This window comes from Rhinoraja longicauda, chromosome 7 (assembly GCF_053455715.1).
Source record: "Rhinoraja longicauda isolate Sanriku21f chromosome 7, sRhiLon1.1, whole genome shotgun sequence".
Lineage (NCBI taxonomy): Eukaryota > Metazoa > Chordata > Chondrichthyes > Rajiformes > Arhynchobatidae > Rhinoraja > Rhinoraja longicauda.
In genome coordinates this window covers 73546491-73568587 of record NC_135959.1, presented here as the reverse complement: position 1 = coordinate 73568587, position 22097 = coordinate 73546491, and the positions used below count along the sequence as shown (strand labels likewise).

Genomic DNA, 22097 nt, shown 5'->3' with positions numbered 1-22097 from the left:
CTAAAATGCCCTTCCACTGTAACACTGGTCACCTGGTCAGGCACAATTCCCAATACTAGTATGTCCCCTTCTAGGGTTGGACTATCCATGTGCTGTTTCAAGAAACTCTAGGAAGCACCCACCCATTCTGCCCTGTCTAAGCCTTTAGCACTGAGCAAGGCCCAGTCAATTTTGGGGAACTTAAAGTTACCACTAAGACAACCCTGTTGCTTTGGCATCTTTCCGTAATCTGTCTATATATCTGTTCCTCTATTTATTGGTATTGGTATTCCTCTATCTTGCTATAGGGGGGCCTATACTACAATCCCATGAGAGTGCTTGCACCTTTCTTATTTCTAAGCTCTACTCATATCGCCTCAGTGCACAAACCCTCTAGTATGTCCTCTCTGAGTGCCGCCCTGATAGTCTCCCTGATTAGTAGCATAACTCTTCCACCTCTTTTGCCTCCCTCTCGATCACGTCCTAAACATCAAAACCCAGGAACATTGAGCTACCAGTTGTGTCCCTCTCGCAACCATGTTTCCACAATGGTCACAACATCATAGACTCTGGATCAGTGCTTAGGACTAAGTTCATCTGCTTTCTCCACATTACTCCTTGCATTGAAATAAATGCACCAGCCCATCAGCGACATCATATTCCTTCACTTCTGCCTGCCTGTCCTTCCTTTGAGAGATATGGGTCCTAACCTCTACCTTCTGATCACACCTTTCAATTTCTGACCTACTACTCTCCTTTCAATTACAGTTGTTCAAATAGTTATTGATCCCTGTATGAAATATACTTACGTTAATATACTTGAAATATACTTATTTGAAATACATGAAATATACTTACGTTAAGTACCAATTTCCCAGGTTGAGGCTTGTCTTCTATCACAGTTGCAATAAAACCTAAATCTGTGATTAATTCAGCAATGGTAGCAGGTTCGATGATATCCGGATAATACATCACCTCTGCTTTTCCCGCCATTAGTGCCACCAGAACAGAATTGATTCCTAAAAGACACCCATTACATTTAAAATGGCATGTTATATTTAGTAGAAAATGCAAAATAAGACAAACATTCCCCTTCCTCATCTTTGATCACATGATGAAATGGCAATGAAAATGGTTTGTTTAAGGACCTGTTGAAATGTCCAGGGGCTGATATCTAACAAATACATTTTTCTTCAACTATCGCCAGGAGACTCATTTCCACTCATTTCCACTCAATTCCCAAATATTTAATGGTATCAGGGCTCAATAAAATGGTGCCCCAAACTTTCACGTACCCTGAAAATTCAGTTAATCGTTCAGGTTTGGAACAAGGCTATAATACTGTCTCATGAAATTGTTAGGCACAGATTGATCATTGATGAACTTACTACATGAAAATTGATGAACTTACTACATGAAAGTTAAATGAAGCTGCACATTAATAATATGACAATAGACCAAAAGGATGCCATTGATCAGGCTGCATTTATCCTAAGTCTTGTGACTGGGCAGATGTTTATTTAGGACTTGGTTGGTATTTTTCAGTGTAGCTGGAATACTGACATAATTAGTAATGAGAGGATTTCAGTATAGGAGTAAAAAGGTTCTTCTGAAGTTGTATAGGGCCCTGGTAAGACCACATCTGGAGTATTGTGTACAGTTTTGGTCTCCTAATTTGAGGAATGACATCCTTGTAATTGAGGCAGTGCAGCGTAGGTTCACGAGATTGATCCCTGGGATGGCGGGACTGTCACATGAAAGATTCAAAAGACTAGGCTTGTATTCACTGGAGTTTAGAAGGATGAGAGGAGATCTTATAGAGACATATAAAATTATAAAAGGACTGGACAAGCTAGATACAGGAAGAATGTTCCCAATGTTGGGAGAGTCCAGAACTAGGGGCGCTAATCTGTTTAATTGCAGACCTCCCCTCAGACCAGAGATTACACTACGGTAACAAGCTCAATTGACAGGGGCAGGGAACAGCTTCCACCATGTCAAAGAGGTGGTGGGAGAGATTGTAAGATCTATGCAGTCTTACAATACATGGTGAAAGTGCTGATTACCCCAGGCATGGCTCTTGCTCATCAGTAGGGGACAGCTCTGAGCCCCATGTCTCAGGGCTGAGCGATACACCACTTACCCCTGCACACTCCTACACCAGGCTCTCAGGCAGCCCGACCACATCAAGCTGTGGTCGTTTCATTGCGGCAAACATTCAAGTGAAGGTCAGCTTCTAAGCACAAGCACCTGGGACCGCAGGAGCTCACATTAACACATAGACTCCAAAGGCTATGGTGTGCAGTGCGGGGAAAGGAAGGGGTTATTGCCAGCTTCCCAGCATCACATCACTGCCAGTTATATATCTCTTTGCACTAAATAGAGTCATAGAGTCTTGCGGCGTGGAAACAGGCCTTCAGGCCCCACTTGCCCACACCGGCCAACATGACCCATCTACACAAGTCTCATCTACCTGCATTTGGCCCATATCCCTCTAAACCTGTCCTATCCATGTACCTGTCTAAATATTGCATAAACATTGCAATGGTACCTGCCTCAATTACCTCCTCTGGCAGCTAGATCCATACACCTACCACCTTTTGCATGAAAATGTTACCCCCTCAAATTCCTATTAAATCTTTCCCCCTTCACCTTAAACCTATGTCCCATAAGTAATACTTATGCCTTTTGGTATCAATTCAATTTATTGTTTCAAGGAATACATCCAGTGTTCCAAGCAAGATGTCAATGTACATCTTCTGACTTCTGCCCTTCTGATCCACAAGAGTGTCGTCATCTGCACTTTATGGCGAGCACAAAGTATAAGGCAAAAGGTGTTACTTGAATTAAAAATCTAAGGTATTATTTTTTTCAGCTCCAAAAGAATTGTACTCTTTGTTAAGATTAACATATAATCACCACGAACATGGCTAGCAAAAAATCACTGCTTACCCTCTTCTTTTTGAAGATTTCTTTCAATATTGGCAACACAAGAAACACAAGTCATCCCAGTGATCTGTATCAAACATTTTTCCATCTTCTTCTCAAAGCTGTGGATACTGTGTTTGTCGCTGAATTGTAGAAACTCAAGTTCATAATCTTCAGTTGGCAATATGCGCTTCAACCTCTCAACAGAGGGATCTATTTTCTTTGAAAGGGAAAGTCTTGAAGCCTCTGCTAAAATGATCAAAATGACTCATTCATGCAAGCAGTATCTATGGACTGGGAGGAATAAATCTGAACTATCAGTTACTTTTGCTTTTATGGAAACTAATAAGATGCATGAATTTGCAGGAACAAAAGCAGCAAACACAACAATGTGGAATTTCATTCTTGCTTTCTGGCAGGAGCAACTAGTTGATCAGTTAAAAGAGCGAGTATCTAAAAGATACACAAAATGATGGATGAACTCAATGGGACAGGCAGCATCTCTGGCGAGAAGGAATGGTTGACATTTCGGGTCGAGAGAACTCGGATTTGAATATTCCACACGGTTTCCAACAAATGCCACTAGTTTTGGCAATGGAGAGGGCCATTGTCCATGTAGTAAGAATCTTACAACAAAACAAATGTTCAATCGTGCAGTAGGAGGGTGAAGAGGGCCTCCTATAAAATTAAGTTTTTCTTTTGTGAGGCTCTCAGGCAGGTGAGCTGCCCATGATCCAGAGGAAAATCATGACCACTCTCTCCTGAGGTTTCATTCTTTCCCTCTCAATGCATCATTCTTGCCAATTGTGTGGAAATAAATACACAGGGTGTACTGGCAGCTATTAAAGATGCTGCCTCACAGTTCGTTACCTGAGTTCATTCAAAATCTCTGGGGCTATTTGTGTGGAGTTTAATCATTCTTTCTATGACTGTGGATTGAAGGGTCCCAATCCAAAACATCTGTCCATTCTCTCCACAGATACTGCCAATGTGTGAGTGCATGGTAGAATCAGAGGGAAGTTAATAGGAATGTGAGGAGATAAAATGGGATTGGTGTGAATGGGTACTTGATGGTCAGCACTGACTCAGTGGGCTGAAAGGGCTGTTTCAGTCTTATAGTGACACAGTGTGGAACCATGCCCTTCGGGCCAACTTGCCCGCACAGCCAACATGTCCTAGCTACACTAGTCCCACCAGCCAGCATTTGGTCCATATCCCTCCAAACCTGTCCTATCCATGTACTTGCCCTCACTACTAATCTGGAGGCTGGCTTCCAACGTGCCCTGAAAACTGGTGTTGCTCTCATCGATCTGTCATCAGCATATGACACCGTGTGGAGACATAGTCTGTTGCTGAAAACTTCCAGAATCTTGCAGTGCCAAACCACCATCCAACCTCAGCAGTTGTAGATTTAGAGTCTTGCTTGGGGACCCAGACCAGCTCTGTCAGGACCCTGAATGATGGCCTCCCCCAGGGCTCTGTCCTAGCTCCCCTACTCTTCAACATCTATGTGAGTGACTTGCCAACTACCTCATCCAGGAAGTTTGCAAATGCAGATGATCTTGCTCTTGCCCTTGCCTACCAGAGAGCTGCCCTTGAGGATATCAGCAGAGTGCTAACCCAAGAATTGAAGGGGATGGAGGAGTACTTCACCTTCTGGCGACTTCGCCCCAACCCATCTAAGACAACCTCCACTGCCTTTCACCTCAACAATAGGCTCGCCAATGCAAAGCTCCGAGTGTCTTTTTGAGGTAAGCCAGTGAAGAATGAGAAATTCCCCAAGTACCTCGGAGTCACCCTGGACTGCACCCTCACCTATCGTGAACACCTGAAGAGGGTGGCTGATAAACTGAAAGCAAGGGTCAACATCATCAGGAAACTTGCAGGCAACAGCTGGGAATCCAATGCACACTGTACTGCAAGCTTAGCCCTCGTCTACTCAATCACCGAGTTTTGCTCAACAGCTTGGGCTAATAGCTGCCACACCAACCGAGTTGACATTGTCCTTAACTCTGCAATGTGGGTCATCACAGGGACACTTAAGTCAACACCTTTGCAGTGGCTCCCTGTCCTCTCTCAAATCGCCCCTCCCAGCCTACACAGAAGGGAGAGGATGTTGAAAGATTGGTGCACCATCGAGACTAACCCTGACTTTCCCATCCATGCTAACTTGAACAATCTGCCCAACATGTGGCTGAAGTCCCGCAAACCCTTCTGGTCTTCAGCCAAATCCCTGGAAGACTTTGACCCCGAGACTGAGTGGCACAGAGCCTGGAAAGATGCCAATACCAACAACGGAGAGGTGATCACAGACCCCACAGTGAACCCACCGGGATTTGACCTACATCGCAAGCAATGGCTAACCCTGAACAGGATCCGCACCCTCCATGCAAGAACAGCCCATCACCTGCACAAGTGGGGCATGACAGACAGCCCTGCTTGCGACTGCGGATATCCAGACCAGACCATCCCACACATCGTGAATGACTGCTCACTGAGGCTTTTCCCTGGTGACATCAAGGCCATCTACCCAGCAACTGATGTTGCCCTGGCCTGGATGTCTATCCTTGACCTACAACTTTAGGCTGTGCACACCAAACGCAAGGAGACCTGTCTAACTGCTTCTTAAATGTGGGGATAGTCCCTGCCTCAACTACCTCCTCTGGCAGGTTGGTCCATACATCTACCACCCTCTGTGTGACGAAGTTACCCCTCAGACTCCTATTAAATCTTTTCCCCTTCACCTTAAACCTATGTCCTCTAATCCTCAATTCACCTCTGTGGGCAAGAGACTCTGTGTATCTACCCGATCTATTATTATTCCTCTCGTGATCTTACAAACCTCTATAAGATCACTCCTCTCCTCCTGTGCTCCAAGGAATAAAATCCCAGCCTACTCAACCTCTGCCTATAGCTCAGACCCACTAGTCCTGGCAACATTCCCATAAATCTTCTTTGTACCCTTTCCAGCTTGACAACATCTTTCCTATAAAATGGTGCCCAGAACTGAACACAATAGTCTAATGTGGCCTCACCAACATCTTATACAACTGCAACATGACTTCACAACTTCTATACTCAATACTCTGGCTGATGAAGGCCAATATGCCAAACGCTTTTTTGACCACCCGATCAACCTGCAACTCCACCTTCAGGGAGCTATGCACCTGCACTCCTAGATCCCTCTGCTCTACACTACCCAAAGCCCTACCATTCACTGTGAAGGTCCTGCCCATGTTAGACTTCCCAAAATGCAACACCACACATTTTTCTGCATTAATTCCCATCAACCATTCCTCAGCCCACATGAATTGATCAAGATCCTGCTGCAATTTTTCACAACCATTTTCACTATCTGCAAAATCATCCACTTTTGTATCATCTGCAAACTTGCTAATCTTGCCGTACCCAAATCATTGATATAGATGAAAAATAGTAATGGCCCACCACCGAACCCTGAGGCACATCACTAGTCAGTCACAGGCCTCCAGTCCGAGAAACAACTTCCACCATCACCCTCTGCTTCGTTCCATGATGCCAATTTTCTATCCATCCAGTTATCTCTCCTTGGATCCCATGCAATATTCTACAACAAGGACTGCCTGCTCCTCAAATACCAAAAACTGATCTGTGCCTTTCTCAACTCCGAGCATTAAATGGAATGACATTTCTTCCAAATGAGGTTTGGAAGGTAAAATAGCGCAGATTCAAACATTAAGCTGGTGAAATGTATTTTACAATTCTCTTGTTCATCACTTATGTTAAGCCCTTATGAGGGCTGCCTCGTTTTAATATTGACTAATTTACATCTTTGTCCCATTGATCTACAGAAAAACATCAAAAATTTTGATTTTACTTCACTTTAAAGTAAAAATCATTGATATTGTCAAACACCAAAATTGTTTAAAATTCTTCAAAACTTTTGAAGTCAAAATTCAGTTACCCTACCGGGTACAGTGAAAGTATCTTCCATTGTATTTGTGACACTTCCTAATCTCTCTGATAGTATAAATGATGAAGTGATGCTACTTTTTCCCTGCTTTTTGACCGGTGATATTTTGCTTGACTGTGTCCTTTGCATTTGGGAGGCATATGAGCATCCAATGCTAATGATCACGGCACAAGTGATTTGAAGTACTCCAGTTTTGTTGATATAGACATGGTTTTGTTGGAAATTGATACTGTCTCATTTTATCACACTTGGAAAGGAGATTTTAAATTTCTTCAGTACGAAAGCCTCACTATGAACCAGAGGGGGTTCATATTTCACAATATTTCCCTGGCCTTGAAATACACTTCGGCTTTTGACAGCTTCAATATTAGCAGCACAGGATTTCAATATATTCCCTCTCTGTAGAATACCAGTCCAAGGTTGTTTGCATCTGGAAAAAAACAGTTCCAGGTTATTTCAAAGAATCATTGAAAAACATTGAGATGCCCAGTTTAAATCATAGGAAGGAGGTGGAAAGCTTCAGGCCTTGCAAGGTTTTAACTCTAGACATTCATTGCTGATTTGGGATTGGGCGGGGTGCCAATATTTTTGACGTTCAATAGATCACCCGTCATCAACGTAAGACACCAATTTCAAATCCTTTCCTGCCTGGTCATCCTATTCCAATCCTTTGCAAGGATGGGGCCCAGCATGCAAGTTCCTAAAGACAATGTTGAATTATTAGCAACCAAATTCAGCCCAAGCGCCCAGTAGATAATGCAACTTGTCTTCCTCCCGAGATTCCCAGCGTTAGGATGCCAGATCTTCAGGCGATCTGATTCACTCCACGTAGTTAAGCAAAATGCTGAATGCACACAAAATGTAGCATAGGCTCAGAAATCATTCCAGACATAGTACTGAAGAGCTGCTCTCCAGAACTACCTGGGCTTCTTGCCAAGTTGTTCCAGTTCAGTTCTAACACTGACATCTACACAACAATTGTCTACATTATGCTCTGTTGTCCCCAATAAATCCCATCTGGCTAATTACCACCCAAAGCATCAATGGCAGCACTATTCCCCGTCGCCACCTTAAACATGAAGCAAACCTCTAAATTCCAGGTGAGTTGGGAGTTACTGCCCTCCCACGCCCAGAGATGAGAGCCCCGGCCGCCACCGCCGCACCTGTGGTGTCGAGGCGGCCCAGTGGAGGACGGCCACCCGCCGACCCGCGCCGCGCCGCGCCGCCCGCTAACGGCCGCGCCATTCAATTCAGCGCGCGTCACGTGGCAGGCGGTTGGCACGAACGGGCGGGCGGTTGGCACGAGCACGAGCCCACAGGTGCAGCGGGCTCGCCGTCCGCCCGTCCCTCGCGGTCGGCTTGTGTTAAAGCAAACATATCGATCCGACGCTCAGGCCGCACATCCCCGCAATAAGGATGGCAGAAGTAATAGTTGCAAGTGATCTATTCCTGGAGGCGCGCCCGGAGGCAGCAGGGCAACGACAGGTTGGCATTGATGTGTTTGCCTTCATGCATTGACACATTGTCGTTGACTGGTGGCCTTGATATGTTGGCATTGACATGACACAATGGCATTGATGTGTTGACCTTCATGTGTTGGCATTGACACATTGGCATTGACTGTTGGTCTTGATATGTTGGCATTCATATGTTGGAATTGACACAACACGATGGCATTGATGTGTTGACCTTATGTGTTGGAATTGACACATTGGCATTGATTGTTGGCCTTGACATGTTGACCTTGGCATGTTGGCATTGACATGTTGGCATTTACATGGCATGATTACATTGATGCATTGGCCTTGACACATTGGCATTGACATGCTGGAATAGTCATGCTGGCATTGACATCAACAACAGGCCGTAAACCTGGAAAGAACTCAAATATAAAGAAAACAGAAAATGCTGGCAATACTTGGCAGATCAGAACATAGAACAATACAGTGCAGAAACAGGCCCTTTGGCCCACAAGGTCAGTGCCGAATATGATGCCAAGTTAAACTAATCTCCTCTGCTTGCATGTGATCCATATCCCTCCATTCCCTGAATATTCAAAAGTCTGAATATCTAAAAGCCTCTTAAACACCACTATCGTATCTGCCTCCTCCACTACTCCTGGCAGCGAGTTCCAGGCACCCACCAACCTCTGTGGAAAAAACCTGTCCTGCACATCCCCTTTAAACGTTGCCCCTCTCGCCTTAAAGCTATGCCCTCTAGTCTTTGACATTTATTCTCTGGGAAAAAGATTCTGATTGTCTATCCAATCCAATGCTCCTTTTCGTAGACAAAAAGGTGCAAGTACACATGTCAATTAAAAATTAAGCTACATTTATTACCAATTTGCATCATTAAGATTTCCAATCTTGGGGACATTTTAACTTGTAATATTATAACTAAACTGTCTAATCAATTAAATGTTCTAATTCATTCACTTACATTATCCACTAGCTAATTGTGATTAATATACATATGTGTAACGTTGCCTGAAAATGAAATAATTATGGTTTTCAGAGGAGCCGCTAGAAGGTACCGATGTGTAGGATCACAAAAAAACCATTGATCCTATCTATGCCTCTTAAAGTTTTCACTTGCAAAGAGAGAAAATGATTTAACACCAGTCCGATACCCATGACCATGAATAGTTTTATTTTTAGAGATACAGTGTGGAAACAGGCCCTTCAGCTCACCAAGTCTACTCCAACCAACCAACCCGTACACTAGTTCTATCCTACACATTAGGACCAATTTACAGAAACCAATTAACATCCAAACTTGCACGTCTTTGGAATGTGGGAGGAGCACCCAGAGAAAACCCACAATGTCACAGGGAGATACAAACTGCATATAGATAGCATCCGAGGTCAGGATTGGACCCGGTTCTCTGATGCTGTAAGGCAGCAACTCTCCCGCTGCGCTGTGGTGTTGACTATTCGCATTGTTTAGCTTTATAAACAAAAGTGCATCTCCTGTGGTTCATGAATATTGATTGTAAGACTTTGCAGTGCTTTGATGTGCAGAATTTAAAAGATCGATTTTTTTATTGCTCTATCATTTTGAAACCTCTCACCTTCTGTTCATAGACATTACTTCTAATGTTGTTAATCTTAGGAAGTCTACGTGATCAAATTACAGTGTCTGACAATGCAGTGCTTATCTTCAGCAACGTACTCATCTCATCATCCATGCACCCAAACATTTATTCCAGTGAAACATTATTTCCAATCTTGTGTAGAGCATTTATTATTCATGATATGATTTCCTGTACATTAAGGAATCAAATGCAGATTGGTTGCTGCCTGTGCCCCAGTGGTTTTATTATTATTGTGTGTACAGAGATAGCGTGAAATACTCATCTGCAGGGAAGCCCCTAAGTTGACAGTTCCCTCCTGCTTTAGTCCTCTATCCCTCCCCAATCAGACCTCTATCTTTGGACTCTTACACTGTTCCAGGTTTGGTTTACTATTGTCATGTGTAGCGAGTGGCAGCGAAAAGCTTTGGTTTGCATGCTTTCAAAACAGATCACATATACCATATATGAATACAATCAAGTCCCAGCAGTAAGCCCGAGGCAGAGTATCTCATCTACCAACTAGCAGGCTATATCCCTCAGGATTAGGGATGAGACCCAACACTTCCAGATAACGTCTGTGACAGAACTGCTTAGTACTAATGAAAATTCATCATCCAGCAACATTAATGCTATTGATTGATTGATACTTTATTATCACATGTGACATGTCACAGTGAAATTCTTTGTTTTGCATACCATACTCAAAGTATGTATAGGGTGCTGACAAAGTTACAAAAGTATTCACTATTTCTCTCTTTCCACAAATGCTGTCTAATGTGCTGAGTACTTCTGTGGAAGCTACAGCATAGCAAGGGTTAAAATGGTGTGCACTTTATTAAAGCTTCAGCGAACACAAAAGCCCTAAGAATCACATTGTTTCAGGCCTTACAGAACAATAGTGTTAAAATCTCCATCTATCGGGACAACATATCTTGGCAGTCACTCTCTGTACTCGGCGCTGTAGAATTATGCCCTTGTGAGTCTCATTGCTCTAGATAGCCTCCCTTCCCCTAAGAAGAGTGTAAATGACCCCCTCCGGTCAGGCATAACAGAAAATAATATAGCATGTAGTTCTATTGGTTACGAATACTTATCAGTATGTATTAAGATTGGCTATTAACGTATTACTATTAATCACTATTACCTATCAGAATATACTGGGGTTAGTTATTAGAATCGGATATGTATCTGCTATTGGTTACTGATACAGATGTGAATATATTGTTTGTGTTGGCTATTAACACTATCAGAATGTATTTAGATTGGTAATTCCATATGTCACCCCACACAGACACACACCCCACACACACACACACCCCACACACACACACACACACACAGACACACACCCCACACACGCACACACACACACACCCCACACACACACACACACACACCCTACACACACACACACCCTACACACACACACACCCTACACACACACACACCCCACACACACACCCTACACACACACACCCCACACGCACACACACACACCCCACACACACCCCACACACACACACACCCCACACACACACACACACACACACACACACCCTACATACCCCCCCCACACACACACACACACACACACACACACCCTACACACCCCCCACACACACACACACACACACACACACACCCCACACATACACACACACACACACCCCACACAGACACACACACCCCACACACACACACACACACCCTACACGACCCCCCCCCCCCACACACAAAAAAAAAAAGAAGAAAAAAAAGTAGGTAGTGCATAAGATTCCAATTGATTAAACGTCTGTATAGAAGTTGACATTCATCAAGTTGAATTCAGAGCAGTGTGGTATTTGTGAATCTGCTGCTCTCCTTGTGCACAAGTAATTAAAGTGTGTCTGGAAAAGAGTGCATGGTGTCCGAGTCCTATATTATTCGGTGGCGACACTTTCTGCATTTTCTGCATTATTTTACTGTTGAACAAAACTCAGCCAACATGTAGCTTATTTCCTATAACTTTTCTTCAGATAACAACTAATTTAAGAAATTGAAATAACAGTACATGCAGTCTTGATAAATAACTATAAATGACTAGATAGCTGATGTTTTCACTTTACTATTTGCTCCACAAAATCTATTTGTAGAATATTTTGTATTAAGAGTCAATTCTTCCAACTGTTGTGCTAGTAATTACATTGCTTTGTGATTAAGCTGGTCCAAAAGACCATAAAAACCACTGGGTTTTGTGGAGTTGATGCTCTTAGATAACAAGACACTTTCAATTAGAAGATGAGCCAGAAAAGTCAAGGGAAATGTGAAACCAAAGCTCCACACTTTAAATTTAATTTATGTTGCGGAATGGAATTATTTTTATATTACGAACGTTTTGAGTCACTCCCTGCCTTCTGACAGCATAAATCTAAATGCCTTGCAGGGGTTGTGTGATTGAGGCTTCTTCATCTGGCTGGTTTAGGAAGTCATCATTGTCAGTGACTGTCAGAAATACACAGACCCTCACCTTTTGCTGTTGGTTTATTCCAGGGATATAGTCTTTTTAGGAGTCTCCAAATCTGCTGCAAAATGACAGAAACAATTGTACAAATGCCAGCCAATTTAAAGAACATGGCAGACTGTAGGACTTACAAAATGCAGAGCAGGAAGACCTGACGACAGGTCAGGCTGGACATGTCCTCCACTACCAGAACAAACTATATTTTCTAGATATTTACTTCCCCTCCAGCACCCAAATAACAAATTCTCAATCCCAAATGTGGCCGGTTCACAGGAAGTACTCAAATAGTCCCAGGACATGAGAAGTGAAATCAGTTCCAAAGCCTTGCTAAATCATCAGTCGGAAGAAGGCTCCCAGCCTGAAATATTTGTCCATTCCCCTCACAGATCCTGCCTGATGCAGTGATTTCCTCCATAACTTTGTGTTTTTATGAAGGACAACAAATGCAACCTGGAGATTTTTGACAATAAATATCCTCCTAACCTTCAGGCAAGAAAACCACTACTTTGAGTTTTATTCCAATCCTCCATCCTCACTGTTTCCTCTTCACCCGACTCCATGCTCTCCTTTGTGGTGTTTACCAACTTTCATAATTTTTTATCAGCTACGTCACCAATCTCCACTAACTTTGCACATCCAATATACTCTGACAGACTCCTTTGTCAGTCATAGAGCTGTACAGCACAGGAACAGGCCTTTGTGCCCCCTTTATACATGCTGACCAATTTGGCATCCTGGGCAAGTCCCGATTGCCTGAATTTGGCCCTACCAAACCCATCCTATCCATATATCTATCCAAAGACTTTTAAAATAAGTCTTAATTGTATAATCTAGGGCTTCCTCTGGCAGCTCATTCCAGATATGGACTACCCTCTGGGTGAAACATCAGTTGCCCCCAAGGATCGACTTTAACCTCTCCCCTCCTATGTTAAGCCTATGCCCTCTGGTTTTAGAATCCTCTATGTTGGGAAATAGTCCATGAGCGTTCACCTTTGGTCCCATTCTGCCTCCCTTTGTTTGCTGTTGCTCTGTCTGAAACATCTCTCTGGAGCCCAGGAATCTTAACACCTGCATTTCTTTGATTATCATATATTTAGTATTTTAATAATAATAGCTTTAATTATTTATTTTTAGTCTTTCCCTCTGAGGATGATTTCATTCCTCCCCCCCACCCCAGCAGTGTACTGTGATTGAGATATGATCAGCACCAATACAAGGGCGGCACGGTAGCGCAGCGGTAGAGTTGCTGCTTTACAGCGAATGCAGCGCCGGAGACTCAGGTTCGATCCTGACTACGGGTGCTGCACTGTAAGGAGTTTGTACGTTCTCCCCGTGACCTGCGTGGGTTTTCTCCGAGATCTTCGGTTTCCTCCCGCACTCCAAAGACGTACAGGTATGTAGGTTAATTGGCTGGGTAAATGTAAAAAAAATTGTCCCTAGTGGGTGTAGGATAGTGTTAATGTGTGGGGATCACTGGGCGGCACGGACTTGGAGGGCCGAAAAGGCCTGTTTCCGGCTGTATATATATGATATGATATGATGATATGAAGAAAGCAAACTGTGCTGGGCACAGCTCTGCAAGCTGACCCTGAGTGCAGAAGAAGCTAATAAGGATGTTCTGAAGTGAACACCTTGGAACACTGTGTAACAGGCTGTCTGGTAAACTCTACAAGCCTAAACGTGAGCATCAAAGTGAGCAGTATCTGAAGTCAAATAGTTGGCCTTGAATTACGTGAAACATCGCTTAGTTTTGGAATTGTTTGAAACTAACAGCAATCAATCGTTAATGGGCAAAGTCATTGTTGGGTGTGTTGTGGAATACTACGTTGAATTTTCACTAATACGTTCGGATGTCTTAATTGCAGAAGTACTACAAAAATGTCATGTTATGAGCTGGTAGGATACTTCATTTTTCACTGATCCATGCACCGTGCCTTTAGCTTTGCTTAATCAAACATCAATTGTACCTCAAGCTATTTTTGTGCTGATGATTGAGCTATTCAGTTCTTTTGAACAATGCACCCACACAGATTCACACATGAAACCAGCAGATTGTGGCCTCCTGAGATGTTGGACAAGAAAATTACAGCTTCAAGCTGTCACCAGCTGAAACTGAAGCAGTTACCCTGTAAAATAAAGAGAAGGACTCAAGAGGAACCATTGTAACAATTAATCTACTTGAACTAGAGATGTAATTGAATCAAATTATCCTGACTGTTGTATTTAAAGAACGGAACAGTGTGCGTGTTATTCCACGAGATCATTTCAGAGGCTCAGACATTAATCATTTCCTACCTTTTGGTACAACAGGGAATTGCAACTGACCGTAGTGTAAATAACAAATCAATGATCAATAACATGACAATCAGGCTACCGTGTTCCCTGTACACAGTACAGCACTTTAGCTTTTAATAATCAAAATATAGTTTGGGAATAATGATACTAAAAGCATTCTATGGAAGACCTGGGCAATGTGCATGAGAAATATTGATTATCAGCACAGATTAACATTCCAACCGTTGAACAATGGAGCATTGAAAGAGGGTAATGTAAAACAATTATCAAGACCTTCATGATCTCTGCCTGCTCCTCACAGATTGTGGTCTTGAGATTTAAATTGATTTGCCATGTACAGAATTGGGATAGGGTACTTAGCTTCCCTCTGATCTGTGTATGTTAAGCGACTTTCTGATTTCATTCCAAAATGCCCCTCAAGGCCTGAATTGTTATTCTTTTGAATCCCTCTATTGTATCTGCACCTCCAGTTTAAATTCCATTGGGAATATTTTGGAGGACCAAGAACCAAGAACCTACTGAAGTGACATTTTATTATACCTCAGATCACCACTTAGCCTTCTAAATTCCAGAGGAATACAACTATGTTTATGGAACCTGATTTCATTATTTAATCCTTTTTACCCTGTTACATCCTCAAAGTTTCTCCTGTTCTGGTACTGACTTTGCCTCACCATTTCAACTCCATTGTACTGCAGCTTGGAGGAATTTCTCAGCTTACTTAAGGTTCACGGCAGAATAAAATCAGCTTTTTAGCAATGTCATCAATCTGCACTATAAACTCAGAAATAGCTTTACGTACAATTGTCGCATGATCACAGTCTTACAATTTTTATGATTAAAAAAATTCCATTACAGCATTTAATTAACAAAATATCTCCCACGGTTAGTTTGTCATCAACCGAACTAACATTGTTCATGGAGAAACAATTACGCATGAAGCACTGTGGTTAACCAGGGCAAATGCAAGTATGTTCACAGAAATTATTCATAATAAAGGTATCAATATTCACTGAGCCGTTTATCTCTCCTTCCCCAAGGAGGGGCTGTGCTCCTTTTTCAACACACAACAGTTGCTATATATAGAAGATAATACACAACACACAACTGTTGTGTCTGTACACAACACAATCTCGTTGCCAGTACCCACTGCCCCCCAAGTTACAATGCTGGGCAAGATACAATAATTTGTCACTTCCTGCCTTTACCAAGAAAGAGATCTGGTGTTCATTACCAAGGTTCATCTGTATAGTGGTCCCCAAGGCAAATATCAAGGAAGGATATCAACTCGGTGAAAGACACCATCTGGTTCTCTCTGAAACTTGCCAGTCTTCCAGGCCTGAGAGTTTCCCATGGCTGATATTTCAAGATCATGTAGAGGGATGCACTGAAGCTTGGCACAGCCACTGCAAGCGCTCAAGGAGTAAGGCCACAGTTGAATTCCTGCCACCATTGTACACTGAAGAGCTGGAAACTGCAGGATGGTTTCCTCAGGGACCGCATACATTAAAACAAATTATTAGTCCTGCAAACCACAAATTAAATGAACAAGGAATACTTATAAAAAACAATCAGATGGTCCTGTGTAACATATTGTACACCTGTGGAGAATGTGTTTTTTCTGAAGATCATGAGAAGCATTAAAGTTTTAATGACAGGAAAATTATTCAGTCCAGTGAAAAAACAACCAAGTAGTCTGAAGTCCTGTAACCTTTTGATGCCGTGTATATTGGTGACTCCTCACCGTGGAACATGAGCGCACCCTGAATCCATTTACTTTCATGTCATTAACTGACCTATTAAATTGGAACATGATTACATCATAAACAGGAGTGGGGTAGCTTGTACACTCCTTGAGCTTGCGTCTCATTCATAAACATCAAGGCTGATCCTGAACCGTTGGATCACATTCCTGCTCGATCCCATGGAAAATAGGTGCAGGAGGAGGACATTTGGCCCTTCGATCCCATCACCTGTTCTGATGCAAAGTCAGTAGCCCGAAATAGCAAGCTCTGTTCCTATGTACACGCTGCCTGACCCACTGAGTACTCATGTAATTTCCTCATGTACCCTGAATTCCTTAGTGTACAACCATATATGTCCTCAGTCCCAAACAATCTCCATATTTGAGCATATACACGTCCTTGGGGAGAGAATGTCAACAATTTACAATGGTACAGGAATCTCTTTTCATCTCTGCCTTATCCCTGCAGTTACCACTATTGGTTTATCTCCATTTCTGAAGATAATGATGATTACACAATCTCCAAGTTCCTTGGCAAATCTTCCATTTCTCACACACAGCAGATTAGGTAAGAATTTGTGACTGAAGTCCTCGATGTAAGATCTTAAAACTTCAGCAGCGAGACCGAAGGCCACGTTTTTCACTCGGTGGTGACTGCATGTCTGTTAAAAATGGAAATAAGCTGGACCAAACAAGTTGTGGATTCAAGTCAAGTAATCTTTCAAGATATCAATATTTATAGTGGTAACATTAATTGGAATTCTGTTTGTTCAGAAATGCAGTGTATTGTGAGTTTAGAGTGTAAAATAACACAATATTTTGGTCTTATTAAAGTTTTGTACACTGAATAAAACAATTAGTATTAATTAACTACAAAATGCCTTTTCATAAACATAAACCTTAGAAAACTTATTTGTACACATTTGGTTCAAAGGTGGTGAAAGTTAATAAATCAGCTTGGTCATACTCAATGCTTGTACATCAAATAACAATACACCTGATGAGTATTACTGCTGCTGTAAGCCATTCAGTAAGGTTCGAGTTGAATGGGCATCATTTAGACATGATTTTTTACAAATATATTTTTCTATTCATAATTCACATCAGTCTTCAGATACAATGCTCTTCATTGGGTGCTCCAACTAGCAGGGACCATTCATCATGTTCCTCACGAAGAGATTGTCTCCGATTAGATCGCATGTCAGAAGTCAATGAGTTCAGAGATAATCGGCTGATGCGTCGTAATATGTCATTGGTCCTGAGCCTCTGAGAATCTCGCTGACTGTTTTCCATTCCTATACGCACACTAACTTGTGACGGCGTCAATTGCTTCATGCGGCCTTGTGCCTGAGATTCAAGTTTTTCTGGATCTGGCTTCTTGTAGCTAAAATTGAGAACAATACAGTGGCATATAGATCACATACTGAATAGCGAATGATAAAATGTTCCATGTTAATCATCAAGCAATGCGATTGTTTTCAATGCAGAAAATCAACTAAATCCTGAAACTGTCCTTTGATTGTAAAGGAACATAAGGCGCAAATTATTAACAGCCCAATTCCAGGTGATAGTGATAATCAAAACACGACAAACACATTTCAGTTCCCCTCTTGTTACCATGTATTTGTACTTGTCATTGGTCCTACATTAGACAGTGGAATTAGTTTAAGATCTTGAAACGTGAGGAACATTGATAGGGAAAGGGAGAAATAATTCTCCTTTCCAATGGGGCATGGACCTATTTGGTGGGAATAACAGATTCCCTGTACCATGTCTTTTGTTCTGTTCATAGCATTGAATGCATCTGTATCTTACACCTGGCATAAATTTGTAATGTTCATAAATGTAATATTTTTCATTTTTGTCTCTACTGTTAACATAAAATATGGAATGACATTTATCTCACTCAACCATTTCAGAGCAGGGGTTTTGCATAAAATATCCATCTACCTTCATATCACAATAATTCAACTGTAGTTTACACTTTCCGTAGACAACATGTTGCTCCCAGTTATTGCATTGTGTGAAGTAACTTAACTGTCCAGTTTGATGGGAAAGGGAACAGTATATATGTTCTGCCATAGAGCTGGACAATGTAGGATCAGGATGTGACTGACTGTGTCATTGATCTACAGAGTGACTGAGGGCAGGGCAGGAAGTGATTTTTGATCATGGAGATGCTTCCTGCAGTTTTCACTAAGATCATTTCAGTGTGGTAGCCTCTGCTCCCATTGATCATGGGTTTTTATTGAGGGAGTTACCTGAAATAGCTTCACCATCATAGCTTCATCATCATGTTTCCAAAATACAGCTGATATCAGTCAATTTAAATGGTTAATTTGTTTATGAAATAATACACCTTATTTTGGACCAACTGATTTAACGTGGGGAACGTAACGTTCTGTTACTCACAGTTTCAACAGTAACGAGGAGACGACAACAGAAACAGAGGAAGCTGCCATTGCAGCTGAGCCCATCCATGGCTGTAACACCAGGCCAAAAGGGAGAAACACTCCTGAAAAACATGCAGCCAGGGAATAAATAATCAGAACAGTCATTCTCGTGTTGAAACTCAGTGATGTTTGGCCACCTGTACAGGATTTTCACCAAAATACTAGAAAAGTTGTAACCTACAACAACGGAATGAATTATCAGAGCAGTCTTGTGTTGGGATCAGTGAAATCTGGCCATCTGGACAACATCAATTAACAACAGGAATCAAAGGCACATGAAGCTGGCTAACTTTATACCAAAGATTTTTGTTCTAATCATGTAGAAGGAAGCTGGATGGAAATAGCATTGATTCTGCATTACCCCTCCACGCCCTCTCTGTGGCAAGGACTTTGATCTGGTACCACTGGTTGCTGGTCCCAATTCAAGGAGAGAGTTACACATAACTGATAAGACAATATTAACATCTATGGATTTGAAAAAACACTAACACATTATTGACTAGTTCTGGTGACACAGGAGGTGGCGAGAGGTAGTGTTTTTAAAGCTAAAAGCATTCTCAAAAGGGCAAAGAGAAAAAAATAAGAATGGAAAGACAATTCCAAGTATTTCCATGATATGCACCTGATGTAAGAGCAAGAGCACTGTTCTGGGACTCCAGACATTGCATTCACTAACACTCCTGCACACTCCACCCCCAAACCCCCACACATATTCTCCTGTTCCTCCTCTTTCCCATTTCAACTCATCTGTGAAGCAGCCTGGAATCCAAGCTGACCAGCTCGGGGGAAGTTTGTACTGGCCAGCATTCGAACGTCTGATTAATATCCAAAACTCCCCAGAGTTAGGGAAAGGAAGCCCATGACCAAATCCGGAGCCATCCTTGGACTTTTGTGTTTGCTACTCATTGTTCATTTCTCATTGGCTCCCAACAGTATCCTAACTTCCTCCCATCTGTACCTAGAATGGGTTTTAAATGTTTGCACTCATTGAATGATTTTAAGAGGAATACATGGTTAGAAAAAGGGGGAAAATGAAAGAAAGGAGCTCCACTCACCAGCTGCAATAGGAATCCCCACCAGGTTGTAAATTGAGGCAAACACAAAATTGATACGAATTCGAGAAACTGTCTTTTTTGATAAATGAATGCTCGCAACAACATCTAGCAGGTCATTCTGGGGACAAAAGGCAGAAAACATGTCACCACAAAGTACAAAATAAATAAAGAGAATATAATAGAAATGTAGAACTCTTTCAATAAGGCCTGTTGAAGCTCCTGGTTTCTATCCATTTTAACTCCCCTTCCTTTTCCCATACTGGCCCCTATGTCCTGAGCCTCTTCCATTGCCAGAGCAGGCCACACACAAATTGGAGGAACAGCACCTCATATTCTGCTTGGTTAGTTTACAACCCAATGGTATGAACATTGAATTCTCCAGTTTTAGGTAACTAACCTACAAATAACCCCTCCACCTTCTCCCCACCCCACCCCCATTTTTCTACCCACTCTTCTCTGTGCACTATCTGAATTTGCACCTATTTCTTCCCTCCCCTCATCTCCTTCCACCTATATTCCTTCCTTAGGCTTCACAATTCACTCCTTTTTTTAATTATATCACACATTTTAATCATTTCATATCTGGCCTTTGTCCAACCATCTGCCTGTCAAACCTCCCCTCCCCTCACCTGTATCTACCTGTCACATGAGGCTTTGCCCCACCCCCATCTCCCTCCCAGCTTTCATTCCCCAACCCATCCCCCACTGTAATCAGTCTCAAGAGGGGCCCCGACCCAAAACATCACCTATCCATGATCTCCAGAGATGCTGCCTGGCCCGCTGAGTTACTCCAGCACTTTGTCTTTTTTTGAAGATGTAACAGTTGCTTACCCTAATCAGCACCACATCAGCTGCTTCAATTGCCACATCTGTGCCAGTTCCAATGGCGATTCCCACATCAGCTTTAGCCAGGGCAGGAGAATCATTGACGCCATCTCCGACCATTGCCACTATTTTACCTTGATCTTGAAGCTCCTGGACCTTGGCTACTTTATGAGAGGGGAGGACCTCTGCAAACACTTTCCTGATGCCAACCTTGAAAAAAGAAAGAGAAAAGAAAACATGGGGGGAAGAATAAACAAGTTAACCCTAGAGTCAAGAGTGTTTGATTGTCATATATACCGACAATGGAACAATGAAATTCAAAGAATAGAGAAATATTAAAAATGTTTTGCCATCAGTACAATCTTTATCTTTTATTTTAGTGACTCCTGCATTTGTGCCGAGTAAATAGGACCAGCAAGTTCATGCAGCTCTATCTTCCGAGCTTTCTGGCCGAGCCTCCATTGAATGGAGATAATAGTGCACACTGAGAAGACTAGAAGTTTAGTTTAAAGCTTCAGCATGGAAACAGGACCTTCGGCCAATCGAGTCCGTGCTGACCGGCGATCCACATATACTAGTTCTACCCTACACACTAGCGACAGTTGCAAAGACAGCCACCTACCCTCTAAAATAGAAATCATGAGCAGAAATGAAAAAGTGAATGAACCAACTGCAAGAGACTGTGTCCAAGGCGATTGATCCGATGTGATTCACCCCTACCTGGCGGGCAATGGCAGTTGCGGTTTTGTGGTTGTCCCCTGTCAGGAGCACCACGTCCACTCCCATGCTTTGCAAGGTGCACACAGCCAGGGCGGCCTCAGGCTTGACAGTGTCTGCGATTGCTATCATCCCGCACAGCGTACCTTTCCAGAGAGGATATCTGTTACACAGCATTGGCAAACACAGGGAACGTGCAAACGGAAACTTAATCCACCGCATTTGTACTGTTGCAAAGTAATTTAAACTTGGTATTGATTTAGTGCACTGCTCAATATTAATAGAACATCAGTCTGAAGAAGGGTCTCGACCAGAAACATCACCCATTCCTTCTCTCCAGAGATGCTGCCTGTCCCGCTGAGTTACTCCAACATTTTAGAAACATAGAAAAATAGGTGCAGGAGTAGGCCATTCAGCCCTTCGAGCCAGCACCGCCATTCAATATGATCATGGCTGATCATATATCCCCATATCCCTTGATTCCCTTAGCCCTAAGAGCTAAATCTAACTCTCTTGAAAATTTCCAGTAAATTGGCCTCCACTGCCTTCTGTGACAGAGAATTCCACAGATTCACA

At 42.5% G+C, this 22097-nt stretch overlaps 2 protein-coding genes across 5 annotated transcripts in view; both read right to left on the bottom strand.

The window, feature by feature from the left end:
- The window catches only part of LOC144595608 (copper-transporting ATPase 2-like), a 52953-nt gene extending 45917 nt beyond the window's left edge, over positions 1 to 7036 (bottom strand). The window contains exons 1-3 of the mRNA XM_078403183.1: positions 6856 to 7036; positions 2932 to 3156; positions 838 to 998 (exon numbers count right to left, since the gene is read on the bottom strand). Coding sequence (XP_078259309.1) covers positions 838 to 998; positions 2932 to 3156; positions 6856 to 6988 — 519 coding nt within the window. The 5' untranslated portion in view covers positions 6989 to 7036. The remainder of the gene's footprint in view (positions 1 to 837; positions 999 to 2931; positions 3157 to 6855) is intronic.
- Positions 7037 to 15215: 8179 nt separating this feature from the next.
- The window catches only part of LOC144595386 (copper-transporting ATPase 2-like), a 54918-nt gene continuing 48036 nt past the window's right edge, over positions 15216 to 22097 (bottom strand). For 2 of the 4 annotated variants that reach the window (XM_078402867.1, XM_078402868.1), the window contains exons 17-21: positions 21525 to 21667; positions 20811 to 21014; positions 19980 to 20097; positions 18884 to 18986; positions 15218 to 17855 (exon numbers count right to left, since the gene is read on the bottom strand). In XM_078402867.1, the coding sequence (XP_078258993.1) occupies positions 17582 to 17855; positions 18884 to 18986; positions 19980 to 20097; positions 20811 to 21014; positions 21525 to 21667 (842 nt within the window). In that variant the 3' untranslated portion in view covers positions 15218 to 17581. Of the gene's footprint in view, positions 17856 to 18883; positions 18987 to 19979; positions 20098 to 20810; positions 21015 to 21524; positions 21668 to 22097 lie in introns of those variants that run through there. The other 2 variants (XM_078402869.1, XM_078402870.1) reach the window with 2 other exon arrangements.